Here is an 18,095-nt window from a genome sequence, read left to right on the forward strand (position 1 = left end):
ATAGGCAAAGGACCTGAATAGACAGTTCTTCAAAGAAGGTATACAACAGGCCAATAACTACAGGGTTTAAAACATGCTCAACAACATTACCCATGGGGTAATGCAAATCAAAACCACGATGAGATACCACTGCACACCCACTAGGATGATTATAATCAAAAAGACAGACACGTACAAGCAAGGATGTGGAGAAACTGGAACCCTCATAGTTGCTGGTGAGGCTGTAAAAGGGTGCAGGGTCTTTGGAAAATGGCTTGGCATTTCCTCAAAACGTTAAACACAGAGGTATCACCTGACCCAGCAATTCCACTCCTAGCTATGTATCCAAGAGAAATGGAAGCATGTGTCCATACAAACCCTGTACATGTTATGTTTAGAGTAGCATTATTCATAATAGCCAAAAAGTGGGAAAAAAACAATGTCAATCAACTGATGAATGAATAAACAAAATATAGTATGTACATACAATGAAATATATTTTAGCCATAAAAAGGAAATACTGATACGTGTTACAACATGGATGTACTCTGAAAACATTATGCTAGGTGAAAGAAGCCAAACACAAAAGGCCACAAAAATGTATGAGTCCATTCATATGAAATGTCCAAGACAGGCAAAATATAAACACAGAAAGTAGATTAGTGGTTGTCCGGGGTAGGGAGGAATGGAGAGTGACTACTAATGGATACAGACTTTCATTCTGGAGTAATAAAATGCTCTGAAATTAGATAATGGTGACGGTTGCACAACTCTGAATATACTAAAAATCACTGAATTATAACTTAAAAGGGTATATACATGTGAGTTATGTATATATAAATATAATACATGCATTATATCTCAATTAAGCTATTATTAAAAGTGTAAAGATCTTCAAGATGTATAAATTTTCCCTCAAAAAACTTTAAAAAATAATAAAAACAAAGGAGTGGGGAGGGGGTAGAAGTACAGATGAAACAAGCATGGATACAAAACAGTTCATTATACTTCTGTTCACTTTGTATGTGTTTGAAATTTCATGTGTAAAAATAACAAAATAAATTTTTTTAAATAGCAAGGTAAACTAATTTTCCTAAAATCCATTTTTGTTGTTTTTGACAAAGGAAAAAGAATCTTACATCTTAAAAAGACCAGAGACGTTGATACCTTCATTATTCTTTTGCAATGTTATATGAAAACAGAGAAATGACAGAAGACATGATGTGTGGCAAAAATGAAGATTACTTCATCTTAAAAATGTACAAAGAGAATTTGACTCTCCCTAGTTCAAAGATAGTTCTGAATCTCCTTAGTTCAAAGACAGTTCCTTAGTTCCTGTGGTTTCCATGGTTGATGGGTGTGACAATGCCTAATAAATGGATGCAATAATACTATGCTGTCCAATACAGCAGCCACATATGGCCATTTAAATTTTAATTTTAATGAAATAAATTAAATTATAAATTCAATTATCAGCCTCACCAGTTACATTTGTAGTGTTCAACACCACATTGGCCTATGGCTATCACACTGGATACAGCAGATATAGATAACTGCCATCATTGCAGAAAGTTCTATTGGACAACACTACTCAAATACATAAAAAACATCCAAAGAGAAACTACCATATTCCAATTTAGGATTGTTATACTGTATTTGCTGCAAGAAACAAATCTTGAAAAACAGGGGAAACAAAGCATAAACATATCAACCAAGGAGTATCATTCACGGAAGTTTAGACTAACTAAAGCTGAAGTTAAATTTTACTTTCAGAACCACCAAGCTACAGATGTTGGCCATGGCAACTGCTCAGAGGCAAATTTCCCCATCTGTTAAAATAGATTATCACTATATTGCCAGTTTCCTAAAGTCAGATGTAAAGATTATGCTGACATATAAATAAAGCAAATTACCCTTTCAGTCAAAGATCTAATGAAAAGGTATATTTATAATCCATGACATCAAAGAACTTATGACCCACAGCAAAATACACAGGATAAAATTCCTTTCCTAACTGAGCTTTGAGGTAACAGGCATAATTAAAAGCATAATTAAATATATTTTGTTTCATCTAGAAAAAAAGTTTAACCAGATGATTTCTATACTTCTAGTTCTAAAATTCTGTGTGCATTTCATCATGATAGGTATAGATTTCCGTTAATGCCCATTGACATGAATATGCAGTTATCAGGAAACAGGTGCACTCTTAATTCAAATACTTTAGAATATTTTTAGCACTTAAAAAAAAATGAAGGCGAGCAAATTTAAAATATGAATTCAAATAGATTTTTATATTAGGAACCTAAAAAAACAAGAAGTTTCACCTTGTATTCCCTTTGCAAGCTATCACTACAAATGCTTGGAGTGTGAATAACATTCCAAATATCAAGAATAGAAAAGACATTTAAAGTCAGCTCTTTCCTTGCCAAAACTACTGGGCATTTAAAGCTGTTCGTCAAAATGGCTCCATTTAAAGCATTTCAAACCTCTGAAAAGGTCACTCAATAATTTAAGTACATTTTATTTTACCCACATTAAATACTTTTAAATTCACTGTCTTTGCAATCCACTGCTCAAAAAAGAAATTCTCAAGGGAGAATGAAAACATGGAAATTGAAACCAGCCTATAGGCAAAGTGTACAGAAGGGTCACCTGGAATCAATCTGAAGGAGAAAGTTACTACTACCGGAGCATCTGGAGTCAAATTAAATCAGGCACTATTTACATATTTCTAGTTCTATACTGACCTCACATGGTGTTTTCTTACGTTATACACGGGCCTACCTAGGTTTATATATCTGTATTAGTAAATGGGTTCTATCTTTAACCAAAGTTAAATGTTTTAAAGAATAGAATAGCATTCCATATCCCTTTACCCATTGTTCAGGAACCCTCACAGTTCGTCAAATCACCCCGATAAATCCATCTGTTCCCTCTAGCTGCTTCCAAAGAAAAATTCTAGCAACCAAGACGCCAGACTGTAAAACACATAGTTGAGAGTTCTGGCACTACTAAAACATGTTAAGAAATCTTGGCAAATTAGTTAAAATCCCTTCAACCGTAAGTACCTCAATTGTAAAAATGAATACAATAATACAAATCTACATCCAAGCAGGCATACGAGTTAGATTTAATTAAACAGAAAACTGTCTCAAATTTTTGGTGGGCTCCGAATATAAGGTACCTCTCCCCCATCTCACTTTCCCTTCCACTTCTTCCCCTTAAGCTTTCAGGGTTTGCTCTCATGTTCTACTTAGTGTTCCCCTTATCCTCCTACTCCATCCTGCCCTTCTACTCTACCCCCATACTCCAATTCCATACAATTCCACCACCCTCCCGTTTCAAGCTGCTACTTCCCTTTGCGGCCCCTAAGGTCCCAGGCAACCCCTGCACTCTGGTCCCCCCCATCTCCCTCAGTCCCCGTTTCCTAAAGGCTCCTCCCCTCGGTTCCCCACCCCCTCATCACCAGGTTCATCCTGCCCCTCCAACCGTCTCCCGCCCCCAGGTTCCTTCCTGCCCCTCCAAACACAGCTTCCCCGTCTCAACGTTTCATCTTGTTCCTCCAACCGACTTCCCCAACGCCCTGCTCGCTCCTTTAGTCCCTATTTTCTCCAACACCCAACTGACTACTCCTTTCCATCCATTCTTTTCAACATATACATATATGCAAGGCACCCCCATACGTACACTGGAGCCCCCACCCCCACCTCGAGCCTCCATCTTTCTCTTTTATACTTGCTTCCTTTCTTCCTCCTCCCCACCCCCTCCACCTCCTCCGGAAGAGCCTGGTTCCCAGGCCAAGGTCTCTCACCTCATTCGGTCACTTCAGTGGTGCCAACCGCTTCATACAGGAAAAAACAACCAATCACGACCCCGTGGGCGCTTCCCCTGCGAGTCCGAGCACTTACCGGGCACCCGCCCCACCGGGCACCCCGCACATACACACGCACAAACCGAGGTCCTGGGGACGAAGGTTTGGGGGGGTAGAGTGAGCGTTCTTACAGCGGCCTCAAACACAGCCCACTTCGCTACAACCCTTCGCCATTTTGGTTTCCCGCGGACTGCCGGTGCATTGTGGGAGCGCAGAAAGACTCCGGGACCGAATGGCAGCTCTCCAGAGCCTCGAGGGGGCGGAGACTGCGTGGTGAGCGCGGAAGAACACCGCGTCCTGCGTCCGCGGTCTGAGCTGAACAAAGAAGGACTCTTTAACTTTGCGGTGGGGCTAAGTCCTTCCGCCGCCGGCGCTAACACAATAGTGAACGCTGAGCTTCGGACTGTAGGGTGACCTGCTGCTGTTTGTGTTGCAGAGGAAAGCTTGTGTCCAACTTTCACACTGCATGTTCTGTTCCTGAGAAATGGGACGGTGCTCGCTACGTCTTGCCTTGCCAGTATCCTTTCTGTGGAGAAAATCTCTTATCTTCACCCTGAGACCTGCTGTTCGAATTTCATTCAGCGGGGAAGAGACCCTGGATGTCAGAATTATATTTTGTTCGGCGATTATTGTCCAGCCCCAAATTCCTTCCTACCAGAAGCTGCTTATAGAGAAGATTTTCGAACTTTTTTTCCCTGACGATGAAAGGTTTCTCTGTTTATTTGCTTTGCACATCCTTACTAATTGTGATGAAATCTGAGAATAATTTCGTGCAAAGTGGTTTATTTTACGAATACAGAACTTTTTCGTACTAGGGCAGACCCTTAGCCTGCCAGTATTCTGCTGCCGACAGAGGTTCCAAGTGACAGAGAGTGCATGCTTGTCTCTGTGACTTCTACTTAGATAAAACCCAGCTCCTCTTAGTAGCCACATGAGGAACCTTTGTTTATAACTTTGTCAAAATATTTTTAAAATCATTTTATATTTTGTGTCATATTACATCACAGGGATAATTAGTACCATGTTTTTCAGTCTGTTTAAGAAGACAGCATCAGTCTATCTGCTACCTTTCAAGTTTCATTTTGAACTCTGTGATAACATAGTTTCCCAAAAATGTATCTTCAATGCCCTTCACACTTTTTGGTTGAGTAGAGTTTAACTTTAAAAAAAGTAGATGCAGTCCAAAAATGGATAAAGATATTACGCAAACAGGTATATTTGCTGTGCATCTAAGCCTAGTCACAGAGTATCAGTTTTAGAGAACATTTGGTCTAAATTCCCCTCAACATTTCTCTCAAGTGGTCAGCAACCCTCAGCTTCAACATCTTCAGTGGTTCAATACCTCAGAGGCAGTCATTTCAATTTCACAAACACTAATAACTAGAAAGTTATTCCTTGTATAGATGTACAATCTGCCTTCCTATAATTTCCACTTACTGGTATAACTTTTGGCTTCTTTAGCCACACGAAAGTGTTCTAATTTCTTATACATTAGAGAAGTCAATGATGCCTGTCTTTTTGAAATTAAAAAAAAACAGCTTGCATTTCCCTATGTAAACACGTAAGTACAAAAGTGCAATCATTTAATTTAAGGAAGCCAGGTGCTCAGGGAATCAAGGGCACTGAGGGAGGCACAGTAAAAAAAATTCCTGTGTCTGTGATCTTAGGAATTTCTGGGGACTTCCCTGGTGACACAGTGGTTAAGAATCTGCCTGACAATGCAGGGGACACGGGTTTGAGCCCTGGTCCGGGAAGATCCCACATGCTGCGGAGCAACTAAGCCCGTGCGCCACAACTACTGAGCCTGTGCTCTAGAGCCCGCAAGCCACAACTACTGAAGCCCGTGCGCCTAGAACCCGTGCTCCGCAACAGGAGAAGCCACCGCAATGAGAAGCCCGCGCACCGCAACGAAGAGTAGCCCCGCTCACCACAACTGGAGAAAGCCCGTGTGCAACAATGAAGACCCAAAGCAGCCAAAAATAAATTAAAATTTTTTTGAATATATATATTTTTACAGAGTGAAGTAAGTCAGAAAGAGAAAAACAAATACCGTATATTAACGCATATATGTGGAACCTAGAAAAATAGTACAGATGAACCAGTTTGCAAGGCAGAAATAGAAACACAGTTATAGAGAAAAAACGTATGGACACCAAGGGGGGAAATTGGGGGTGGGCGGATTAATTGGGAGATTGGGATTGACATATATACACTAATATGTATAAACTAGATAACTAATAAGAACCAGCTGTATAAAAGATAAATAAAATAAAATTTTTAAGAAAAATATATACATTATGATGATTATTAAAAAAAAAAGAAATTTCTGTTAACTAAGCAACATGCAATGGATTAGAACCTTAAGAAGAAACAAATGTCAAACCCCTCAGAAGTACAAAGCAAAATAACTCCAGTCAGAGTAAACTGTACCCTTTATTGTTTTGTATTTCTGTGATAGTCATAAGGGTTATTCACAAAAATTCTGGTTCTCCTTTGTTCCAAACACAGAGTAAAACTGCACTCTTTTGCACCCTTGAAGTTAGACATGGCCATGTAACTCGCTTTTACCAATAGAATGGAAGAGGAAATGAATCACTTTCTGGAAAAATCTTGAAGAGGCAGTGGCACATTCCCCTCCCCCTTGCTGTGATGATCATGGAAGCGTGTGTTGAGATAGAACATCTGTCACTTTGGGTCCCTAAACGACAACAAGCAGAGACTAAAGTTGTGCAACCATCACCACTATCCAGTTTTAGGACGTTTCCATCACCCTAAAGAATTCATTATGCCCGTTTGCAATCAATCCTTGTTCTGACTTCCAAACCCAGGCAATCTATCTGTCTCTATAGAATTGCCTTTTCTGGCCATTTCGTATAAATGGACTCACACAGTATGTAGTCTTTTGGTCTGACTTCCTTCACTCAGCACAATGTTTTTGAGGTTCATCCATGTTGTACCATGTGTCTCTAGTTCTTTCCTTTTTATTGCTGAATAGTACTCCATTGTATGAACGTGCCATATTTTGTTTATCCATTCACCAGTTGATGCACATTTGGATTGTTTCCAGTTTGGGGCTATTATGAATAATGCTGCTATGAACGTTTGTGTACAAGTCTTGTGTAGATACTTGTTTTTACTTTTCTTGGATAGATTCCTAGAAGTGGAATTGCTGCATTGTATGGTAAGTTTATGTTTAATCTTTTAATATACTGCCAAAGTGTTTTCCAAAGTGTAAACAATGAGAGAGGGTTCCGATTTCTCCGCATCCTCACCAATACTTGTTATTGTCTATCTTTTTTATTTTACTGACTCCAGTGGGAGTGAAGTGGTTTCTCTTCATGGTTTCAGTCTGTGTTTCCCTAATGGCTAATGATGTTAAGCATCTTTTCATGTGCTTATTAGCCATTCTTATATCTTGTTTGATGAAGCATATATTCAAATCTTTTAACCACTTTTTTTTTTAACACCTTTATTGGAGTATAATTGCTTTACAATGGTGTGTTAGTTTCTGCTTTATAACAGAGTGAATCAGCTATATGTATACATATATCCCCATATCTCCTCCCTCTTGCGTCTCCCTCCACCCTCGCTATCCCACCCCTCTAGGTGGACACAAAGCACTGAGCTGATCTCCCTGTGCTATGCAGCTGCTTCCCACTAGCTATCTGTTTTACATTTGGTAGTGTATATATGTCCATGCCACTCTCTCACTTCGTCCCAGCTTACCCTTCCCCCTCTCCGTGTCCTCAAGTCCATTCTCTATGTCTGCGTCTTTATCCCTGTCCTGCCCCTAGGTTCTTCAGAACCATTTTTAAAAATTTTTTTAGATTCCATATATATGTGTTAGCATACAGTATTTGTTTTTCTCTTTCTGACGTATCTCGCTCTGTATGACAGACTCTAGGTCCATCCACCTCACTATAAATAACTCAATTTCGTTTCTTTTTATGGCTGTGTAATATTCTAATGGTGTCTTTTGAAGCACAAAAGTTTCTTAATTTTGATAAAGTCCAATGGATCTTTTTTCAATGCCATATGCTTTTGATGGTATAGCTAAGAACTCTTTGCCTGACCCAAGATCACAAAGATTTTCTATTATGTTTCCTTATGGAAGTTTTATAAGTTTAGCTCTTACATTTAAGTCTATGATCCATTTGAGTTAATTTTTGTGTACACTGTGAGGTATGGGCCTGTATTCATCTTTTTGCATGTAGATTTTTGATTAGAGAAACAAACTCTTGTTATGTTAAGCCACTGCAATTTGGAGTTGTCTGCCACCCAGCATATTTTAATTTACTCTGACTGAAACAATCCAGATATGTTAATATGTAACAGAACTCAATAATAGCATTGAACTCTCTACCATATTCAAAGCCAAAAATGAAAAATACAAAAATTTGAGCAGAATATTCAAAATATTAGGTAATTCTCAAAATTTATAAAAATTTATATAATTGAAAAATCACAGAGAATGTTATAAAATAGTGTGTTTATAAACCTACAAGCTCTCAATTATTAGCTATTATTCTCTGTAGAGAAAGACTAGAAGATCTTTTACATTATTCATTGTGCAGAGATAGAAATGCGAATAACTAGACAAGTCAGAGACGTCAAAGAAACACATTCTGTAAAAAAACAAACAAACAATAGTTCTGAAGAACCTAGGGGCAGGACAGGGATAAAGACGCAGACATAGAGAATGGACTTGAGGACACGGAGAGGGGGAAGGGTAAGCTGGGACGGAGTGAGAGAGTGGCATGGACATATATACACTACCAAATGTAAAATAGATAGCCAGTGGGAAGCAGCCACATAGTACAGGGAGATCAGCTCAGTGCTTTGTGTCCACCTAGAGGGGTGGGATAGGGAGAGTGGGAGGGAGAAGCAAGAGGGAGGAGGTATGGGGATGTATGTATATGTATAGCTGATTCACTTTGTTATAAAGCAGCAACTAACACAACATTGTAAAGCAATTATACTCCAATAAAGCTGTTAAAAAAAAAAAAAGGAAACACATTCTGTGTCCTTATAGAGTTTGCTTTCATTGGTCTGAAAAGGGAAATGGATCTGAAACATAAAAAAATAAAAAAGAATGTTTTCATAATAATCAAATCAAAAGGATTTGTTAAAATTCCTTTCCTTTTTATCCAAAACTGGCACGTCCATATATAACATGAACATTGCTTTTAAACCCAGTTATTTGTTGTAAAAGTATATATAGCAAATTTAGACCCCTCATATAATACATCTTAAAATATAGCATGTCCATTATCAATTTATTAACTACCATTTCCAAATTCACCCTTCATTACTTGTTTTGTGAAAATGGATGTGGACCCTCTAAATATTTTTCCCTCACCAGCTGGCAGAATGTTAAGCTTTGTCAGAGGAGTGTTCTGGAGAGACCATGCCATGTAAAGTGGTTTTCCTACCACAATAAAGTATCACATCACACCGGTCAGAATGGCCATCATCAAAAAATCTACAAACAATAAATGGTGGAGAGGGTGTGGAGAAAAGGGGACCCTCTTGCACTGTTGGTGGGAATGTAAATTGATACAACCATTATGGAGAACAGTATGGAAGTTCCTTGAAAAACTAAAAATAGAACTACCGTATGACCCAGCAATCCCACTACTGGGCATATACCCTGAGAAAACCATAATTCAAAAAGACACATGTACCACAATGTTCATTGCAGCACTATTTACAATAGCCAGGACATGGAAGCAACCTAAGTGTCCATCGACAGATGAATGGATAAAGAAGATGTGGCACATATATACAATGGAATATTACTCAGCCATTTAAAAAAATGAAATTGAGTTATTTGTAGTGAGGTGGATGGACCTAGAGTCTGTCATACAGAGTGAAGTATGTCAGAAAGAGAAAAACAAATACCGTATGCTAACACATATATATGGAATCTAAAAAAAAAAGTGGTTCTGATGAACCTAGGGGCAGGAGAGGAATAAAGATACAGATGTAGAGAATGGACTTGAGGACATGGGGAGAGGGAAGGGTAAGCTGGGACGAAGTGAGAGAGTGGCATGGACATATATACACTACCAAATGTAAAATAGATAGCTAGTGGGAAGCAGCTGCATAGCACAGGGAGATCAGCTCAGTGCTTTGTGACCACCTAGAGGGGTGGGCTAGTGAGGGTGGGAGGGAGACGCAAGAGGGAGGAGATATGGGGATATATGTATATGAATAGCTGATTCACTTTGTGATACAGCAGAAACTAACCCAACATTGTAAAGCAATTATACTCCAATAAAGATATTTAAAAAATAAGAATAAAGTGGTTTTCCGTCCTGGTTCCAAAGTGTACTCTCAGCAGCCTCCCGCAGTGTGCAAAGCTTCCCCAGAGCTGGGATCCTGTAGCATATGCACATTCCGCAAGCTTGTCAAATCATCTTTCCCCTACCCTAATCCCAGAAGAATTTACATGTGCTTCCATCAAATGATATTTGTGCTGTCTTGGCAGTCAAAAATTTAAGGCAAGTGAAAACTGTGTGTGCAGTCAAAACAAATCACTCAATTAAGAGTCATAAGGGACTTCCCTGGCGGTCCAATGGATAAGACTCCACGCTTCCATTTCAGGGGGCACAGGTTTGATCCCTGGTTGGGGAACTAAAGTCCTTCATGTCGCACAGCACGGCCCAAAAAAAAAAAGTCATAAGAACTAGGTTCCAATTCATGCTTGTGACATACCCTGCCTATGACAGAAGCTTTTGAAGATTAAATCAGCAAAAGCTAGGAGGAAGGGGATGAGAGAGAGAGAGAGAGAGAGTTATCCAGTGGTAAGAAAAATAAAACATCTTATCTGCTTTGCTCTGCTATTTTGTCCACTGAGTGTTCAAAGATGTAGACAAGATAAGACAGAAAGCATGATGTGAGAGACAGAATAACAGAAGCAGGAACACTGGAAGACAAAGGACCTGAGTTGCTGGCCAGCCTCTCTCACTTTATTAGCTGAGTGATCTTGGGCAAGTTTCCTAAACTCTCACAGCCTGAGCTTCTTTGTTGAATTCAATGGGGAGGATAAGAATATCAACATTAAAGCTTTATCATTTGAATTAAATGAAATAATATGTGTAAAAGTATTTTTTTCTCTTACAGCAATTATTACATGTCTGACTCCCCTGATTCAACTGCGAGCTTCTTGAGGGTAGGAAGGCATTACTATTCTTTATATCCCTATTCCTGGAAATACATCTGGACCACAGATCTGCCTTTATATAAATAAAATTTTAAATGGATATTTATTTAACAATAAATAACAGAAAAACTGTGCTACACAGTGTTCAGGACAGGGTACAAGCATTGATAATATATATCCACAAAGTGGGCTGGAGGGCTTAGAGTGTGGAGATAGTGCCATTAATAAGTAATTGAGATACAATACAAACGTAGAGGTGTGAAGGGTGTGATGTATGCTAGGAATAAGAACAAATTTAGTGAAACCTAGTGTGAAAGATAGAAACAGGATTGAAAGATGGTTGGGTCTTATCGTGAGAGACCTCATATGACAAGTGGTATCAGTCAAGACTTTTTTCATTGCAAGGGTCATGACTGCGACCAGAACAAGCCTTGGAAAGGTGAAAACCCTTGCCTTGGTGTTGCCTAGAAACAGAAACTAAAAAGATATGAGGATCCTCCTTCTCTCTCCCTCTCTCTCTCTCTCATTTCTTCTCCTCTCTGAATGGTGTTTCATCTCTTCCTTTGCAGATGGTGTTCTCGGTTTAGTGGGAAACAGGGCTTTTAGGAAGGTTATATTTTCTAGAGGAACCAATTAAGAAAAGGGAATTTTCTACCTCTACCTCCTTTCCCCATCCCTACCCCCCACCTTCAGTGTACCAGCCAAAAAAAAAAACACATCGCAGTGAAGTATTCTGTTGGGCTAGGCTCGGGTCACATGCCCAACCTGAACGAGGTGTTATAGGCAAGAAGATGAGATAGTCAACAAAAATTGGACCAATGCCCATCCCTGTAGCCAAAAAAGTGGAGTCTTATTAGCTGTCACTGCAAGAGGCAGAGTACTGTACTGGACTGGGATATAAGATGTTTTCCCAAAGAAGGATTTGCTATTCTGCGCTATCAAAATATTTTAAATCTACTAACATGCAATGAAGTTTGAACTTCCATTATTATAATAATAGTAATAATAATAATATTTATTGAATGTTTACCCTCTGCTAAGATGTGTGAAAAAGTACTTTACATATGCTATTTTATTTAATATTCCCAACCACCCTATGAAGCAGATATTATCAATTCCTGTTTTACAGATAAAGCATCTGAGGTACAGAGAAGATAAGCAAATTGTCCAGGGTCACAGAACAGTAAGTGCAGATCTGAATCTTTTTTTTTTTTTTTTTTGGCAGCACTACACAGCTTGCAGGATCTTAGTTGTCCGACCAGGGATTGAACCTGGGCCACCCCAGTGAAAGTGCCACGGCCTAACCATTGGACCATCAGGGAATTCCCTGAATCCAGTTTTGTTTGACTCTGGAGATGACTTTTTAATCACTATCCTATAGAGAAATAGGAGAATCATCAGAGGATTTTTAAATAAATCCATCCTTTAGAAATATCTCTCTGGTAGTAGTGTGGAAATTGGATTCAAGATGGGAAATACTGCAAATAAAGAGGCTGCTATAACTGTCTAGGTGAGTAACGGCTGAAGGTCTGAACAGCGAGGAAAGAAGAGACATCAGAGACAGAAGGAGATGCCAACAAAACTTGGCAGTCACTGGAAGAGATAGGTGACAGAATGAATTGATTTGTGGATAATCTTTGAGGTCTGTGGCTTGAGTGAGATGAGAGATGATGACTGTATTTCTTCATTTCTTCTTCCCTCTTTCCTTTCTTTCTTCCCTTCTTCATTTTTGCAAAGACTGGATAAGGTGGTTGGTATTAAAATTAACCAAGATAGATAATAAAAGGTATGGAACAATTTGAGGGAAAAACTAATTAACTAAGTTCTGAACAATTTGAGTTTAAGGTGCCCATGGGATATTAAAATAAGATGTCAAGTATACAGCAGGAAGTTCATCTGGAGCTCAATAGAGGAGAGGGCTGGTATTAGATGGAAAGCTACACACCTAATCAAGCCTTGGTACTCCAATCCAGTTTGCTCCACTAGTGTTCTTCCCTGTCTCTCCTATGCCAGGAACAAGGGTTTGGCAAAAATAGTAATTATAACTGAATCAGAATATATTTAATTACATAATCTTAGGTACTCAAATTTAATTTCACAAAATGTACAAATTACACTGGAGTATTTGAAGGATTGCTGACAAAAGAAAACAGGAATGAATAAATAGGGTCAATTTGTGGATCTTTTTTCACCGCTGTCATTAGTTAATCATTATCTCTGTGGTAAGATTTCTTTTTTCTTCTTTATGTTCCTCTCTATTTCCTAATTTTTCCACTCTTGTAATATTTAAAAGGATATTTAAAACTCATGCAGTACAGTGATATAGATTTCTGGTCATGTAACCTGTGAGAAAATGTAAATGCTGTCAGCTAGGAGCATTTGAAAGCTCCCAGGCTGTCAAAACATGGGGAGCTCTCCAGGGTACTGGACTGCCTCTCGAAATTCTGACCGGTGAACCAGATCTTTATGTCTCTTCTGACTTATCTGTCCTTGGTCTACCCTGAATCCTGCCCTCTGATCAACTGGCTGTCTCAACTATGTCTTAACTGGCAACTTAGTTCTCTGGATGAGTTCCCAACAGGCTTTAACTGTTAATTTTATGCTGATGCCTTCAAAATCGGTAGAACCAGTAACTTTCTTCCCACCCAAACTCATCTGTTCCATTTCTGTTGACATTAACCTTCCTTAATTTATCTAACAAATACTACTGAGTATACAAAGAAATGTAAAATGCAAAACTATAAAACTTCCAGAAGATAATATAGGAGAAAGTCTTTGTGATTTGGGTTTGGCAATTTGTTTTTAGATGCAACACCAAAACCATGCTCCATGAATTAAAAAATCGATAAGTTGAACTTTATGAAAATTAACTTCACTCTGCAAAAGACGCCATTAAGAAAAGGAAATCAAGGATTGGGAGAAAATATTTGCAAAACACATCCAGTAAAGAACATATCCAAAAAATACAAAGAACTTTTAAAGCTCAACAATAAGAAAACAAAGAACCCAATTAAAAATGGGTAAAAAACCTGAACAGGGCTTCCCTGGTGGCGCAGTGGTTGAGAATCTGCCTGCCGATGCAGGGGACGCGGGTTAGAGCCCTGGTCTGGGAAGATCCCATATGCCGCGGAGCAATTGGGCCCGTGAGCCACAACTACTGAGCCTGCGCGTCTGGAGCCTGTGCCCCGCAACAAGAGAGGCCGCGACAGTGAGAGGCCCGCGCACGGCGATGAAGAGTGGCCCCCGCTTGCCGCAACTGGAGAAAGCCCTCGCACAGAAACTAAGACTCAACACAGCCAAAAATAAATAAATAAATAAATTTAAAAAGAGACGTTTAGGGCTTCCCTAGTGGCGCAGTGGTTGAGAATCTGCCTGCCAATGCAGGGGACACGGGTTCGAGCCCTGGTTCTGGGAAGATCCCACATGCCGCGGAGCAACTAGGCCCGTGAGCCACAACTACTGAGCCTGCGCGTCTGGAGCCTGTGCCCCGCAACAAGAGAGGCCGCGACAGTGAAAGGCCCGCGCACCGCGATGAAGAGTGGCCCCCGCTTGCCACAACTAGAGAAAGCCCTCGCATAGAATCGAAGACCCAACACAGCAAAAAATAAATAAATAAATAAATAAATAAAAAGTCAGGAGCTAAAAAAAGAGACGTTTAAAAAAAAAAAAAACCTGAACAGACAACTTACCAAAGAAGATATACAGATGGCAAATAAAGCATATGAAAAGATGCTCAACATCATATGTCATTAAGGAACTGCGAATTAAAATGATGAGATACTATTACACACCTATTAGAATGGCTAAAATCCAAAATGCTGATAAAACCAAATGCTGGTGAAGATGTAGAGCAATAGGAACTCATCATTGCTGGAGAATGGTACAGGCACTTTGGAAGACAGTTTGGCAGTTTCTTACAAAACTAGGTACAGTCTTACCATATGATCTGGGAATCACAATCTTAGGTGTTTACCCAAATAAATATAAATATGTCCACACAAAAACTTGCACATGAATGTTTACATATGTTTGTAGCAAAACTAGAAGCAACCAACATGTCCTTCAACAGTTGAATGGATAAACAAACTATGGTACATCCTTACAGTGGGATATCATTCAATGATAAAAAGAAATGAGCTATGAAGCAATGAAAGGATATGGAGGAAACAAATGCATATTGCTAAGTGAAAGACGCCAGTCTGAAAAAGCTACACACTGTATGAGTTCAACACTATGATGTTCTGGAAAAGGCAAAACTATAGAGACAGTAAAAAGATCAGTAGTTGCCAGAGGTTAGGGAGGAGAGAGAGGGAGGAATAAATAGGAAGAACACAGGGGATTTTTAGCATCATGAAACTATTATGTATTATACTATAATGGTGGATCATGACATTATGCAGTTGTCAAAACCCATAGAACTATACAACACAAAGAATGAACCTTAATGTAAACTATGGACTTCAGTTAATGTTTCAAGATTGTCTCGTTAATTCTAACAAATATACCATGCTAAAGACATAATATGGGAAACCAGGGTTGGGGAGGGGGCATTATATGGTAACTCTGTACTATCTGCTCAATTTTTCTGTAAACCTAAAACTTCTAAAAATTAAAATCTATTAATAAAAATATTATCTAATGTCTACTATATGTCAGCCATTGCACTAAAAACTGGGATTATTGGCCTTCTTGGCATTTCAATGTAGCATGTGGGTTGTAGGAGGGACAGATACTAATGAAATATTGACACAAGTGCGTAATTACATGCTGCTGTGAATGAAAGCTTCGCGGGACTATGAGACCTTATACCTAGTGTGGAGGTCTAGGGAAGTCTTCCCTAAGGAAGAGATGTTAGAACTATGATCTCAAGGATGAATAAGAGTTAATTAGATGTGTGATTTTGTTTGTTTTTTGTTTGCTTATTTGTTTGTTTGTTTACAGTATGGGGATTCACCCCTTTTTTTTTTTTTTTTAATTTTTTTTTCAGGAAAATCCTGGTCTTAGAGCAGATCAATATACATAGTTATTTGGTCTTTTTACATATGCACTTTTTAAGGAGGATCAGGCTTCATTTTCTGTTGAAGAGTTTGTTACCATGGAGTCTGGCTTTTGAGTCATTCTGTCCAGTTCTTCCTGAACATTTGTCAGCACAGTTTTTTGTCCTGACTTCTTGGCTGTGCTCTGCACCCCACCAGCACCAGGACTTCTAGGAGAGTCTGTTTTTTTACTCAACAGACTGTTGAAGAAGCTGGCCAACACCCCTTCATTTGTTGCATTATTTTTCATGTTTGTGTCTGGCTTCTTTACCGACGTGCCTGGGGAGGCACTAGGCTGGCTGGCTGGCCCTCCCTGGCCCTGTCACCCCTTTTATTTTTTTACTGAAAATGTCTCCCAAGAAGGAGCCACAAGGCACAGCCAAGTGTGCCAGTACAGACCTCTCCCCTTGCTGCAAGCTGTTTTGACAATCATATTAAAGATACCAGGACCCCATTACCAAACAGGACTCAGAACATGAACATCCCCACCAGCTGCATCATACAGCAGGCGCCACCCAGGCTCACCATAGCCAGGAGGATGCAGACAGCCACCAGCTCCACCAGCCTGGCTTCTCTCCTCTCCTGAGATAAAGTCCTCAACAACCCAGTTAAGGGTTATATTCTTCCTTTTTAGGCATCCAGGCTTATGGTTGGAAGATCAGGTAATGTTAACAAAGATCCTGGGAGTCTCTGCTTCTGACGGGATCACTGTATTCCCATGTAGGGAGCACCAGAAGCCCGGGAGCCACGAGCACCTGCACTGCTCAGTGCACCTCTCAGGGCAGCAATGCCAGGCTCCCACCTCACTGCTCCATTCAGCTGCACCCCTCCCCACTGGGTCCCATCATGCCTTTTTAAAAAGATTCTGTATAATGAATGGAGAGCAGACAGGTATATTTAGTGGCCTCACTCAGCACTCCAGAATCATCAGTATGGAGCCTCTGGATCTCTCCCAGCTGCCAGCTCCCCCCACCACCTACACTCATTCTTCAGTTAGAGTTAGAATTAGGGTCAGGATGGGGGGTGTTAGGAGGGAGAGCATTCTGACAGAGGGTGGGTAAGATCCCATAGTGAGATGCAATATGTATAGGACTGAAGGAAGGCCCAAGTGCCTAGAGCACAGAAAGCAAAGAGGTGAGTGCACAAGCTGAGGCTAAAGAGCCTGGTGCGGGCTACCCTACAGAGGACCCTATGCACCAGAAAAAAAGGGGTTCACATTCTTAACCTAAAATCAGTAGGAAGACCTTCAAAGATTTTTCAGCTGAGTGTTGACATGATTGCATTTGAAAAAGACCTCTGGCTACTTGGTGAAGAAAAGATTGCAGGGTTTCTCAAGCTCAGCACTATTGACACTTTGAGATGGGTAATTCTTTGTTGTGGGGCCCTGTCCTATACATTATAGGATGTTTAGCATCATCCTTGGTATCTCCACGCTAGATGTATCCACACATGGAATTGAGACAACCAAAGTTTCCAGACATTGCCAAATGTCCCCAAGGGGCAAAATCATCCCTCACTGAGAATCACTGAATTAAGGAAGAGCAAGAGAGAATGATGGAGACCATTGGCCATTTCACCATAGCCCAGGTAGCGATTACCATAGCTTAGAATTGAGGAGGTGGAAAAGGAAGGAAGTGAACTGATTAGGGTTAGGATTAGGGATTAGGGAGACATTTAGGAAGTAAAGTCAATGATATAGGTTGTTTGGTTGAAATGGAAGGAGAAAGTGAGAGGAATTAAGGAGAATGAGTGATTCTGGCCCAAGTATACAGGCAGGCGCTTAGTACCATGAGCTAAGATTCCAGGTAGATCCTAGATTTTGAGCCAATGTAAAAGTGGAACAAGACTTTTGGAAGTATTGGAATATGTGAGTATAATTGTACATGTAGGAGGAACATAAATCATTAGAGGCCAAAAGGCAAACTGTAGTAGTCAATTACATTGGTAGCCCCCAGTGAACCATGCCTCCTGGCATTCATGCCCCTGTGTAATCCCTCCTCTTGAATCTAGGCTGGCTTTGTGACCTTTAACTAATGGAATATGG

General features: G+C 39.9%; 1 protein-coding gene across 2 annotated transcripts in view; it reads right to left on the minus strand.

The window, feature by feature from the left end:
• The window catches only part of MTF2 (metal response element binding transcription factor 2), an 89,347-nt gene extending 85,318 nt beyond the window's left edge, over positions 1-4,029 (minus strand). For both annotated transcript variants that reach the window (XM_061186310.1, XM_061186309.1), the window contains exon 1: positions 3,791-4,029. In XM_061186310.1, coding sequence (XP_061042293.1) covers positions 3,791-3,795 — 5 coding nt within the window. In that variant the 5' untranslated portion in view covers positions 3,796-4,029. The remainder of the gene's footprint in view (positions 1-3,790) is intronic.
• Positions 4,030-18,095: the final 14,066 nt, after the last annotated feature.

Source organism: Eubalaena glacialis, chromosome 3 (assembly GCF_028564815.1).
Source record: "Eubalaena glacialis isolate mEubGla1 chromosome 3, mEubGla1.1.hap2.+ XY, whole genome shotgun sequence".
Classification (NCBI taxonomy): domain Eukaryota; kingdom Metazoa; phylum Chordata; class Mammalia; order Artiodactyla; family Balaenidae; genus Eubalaena; species Eubalaena glacialis.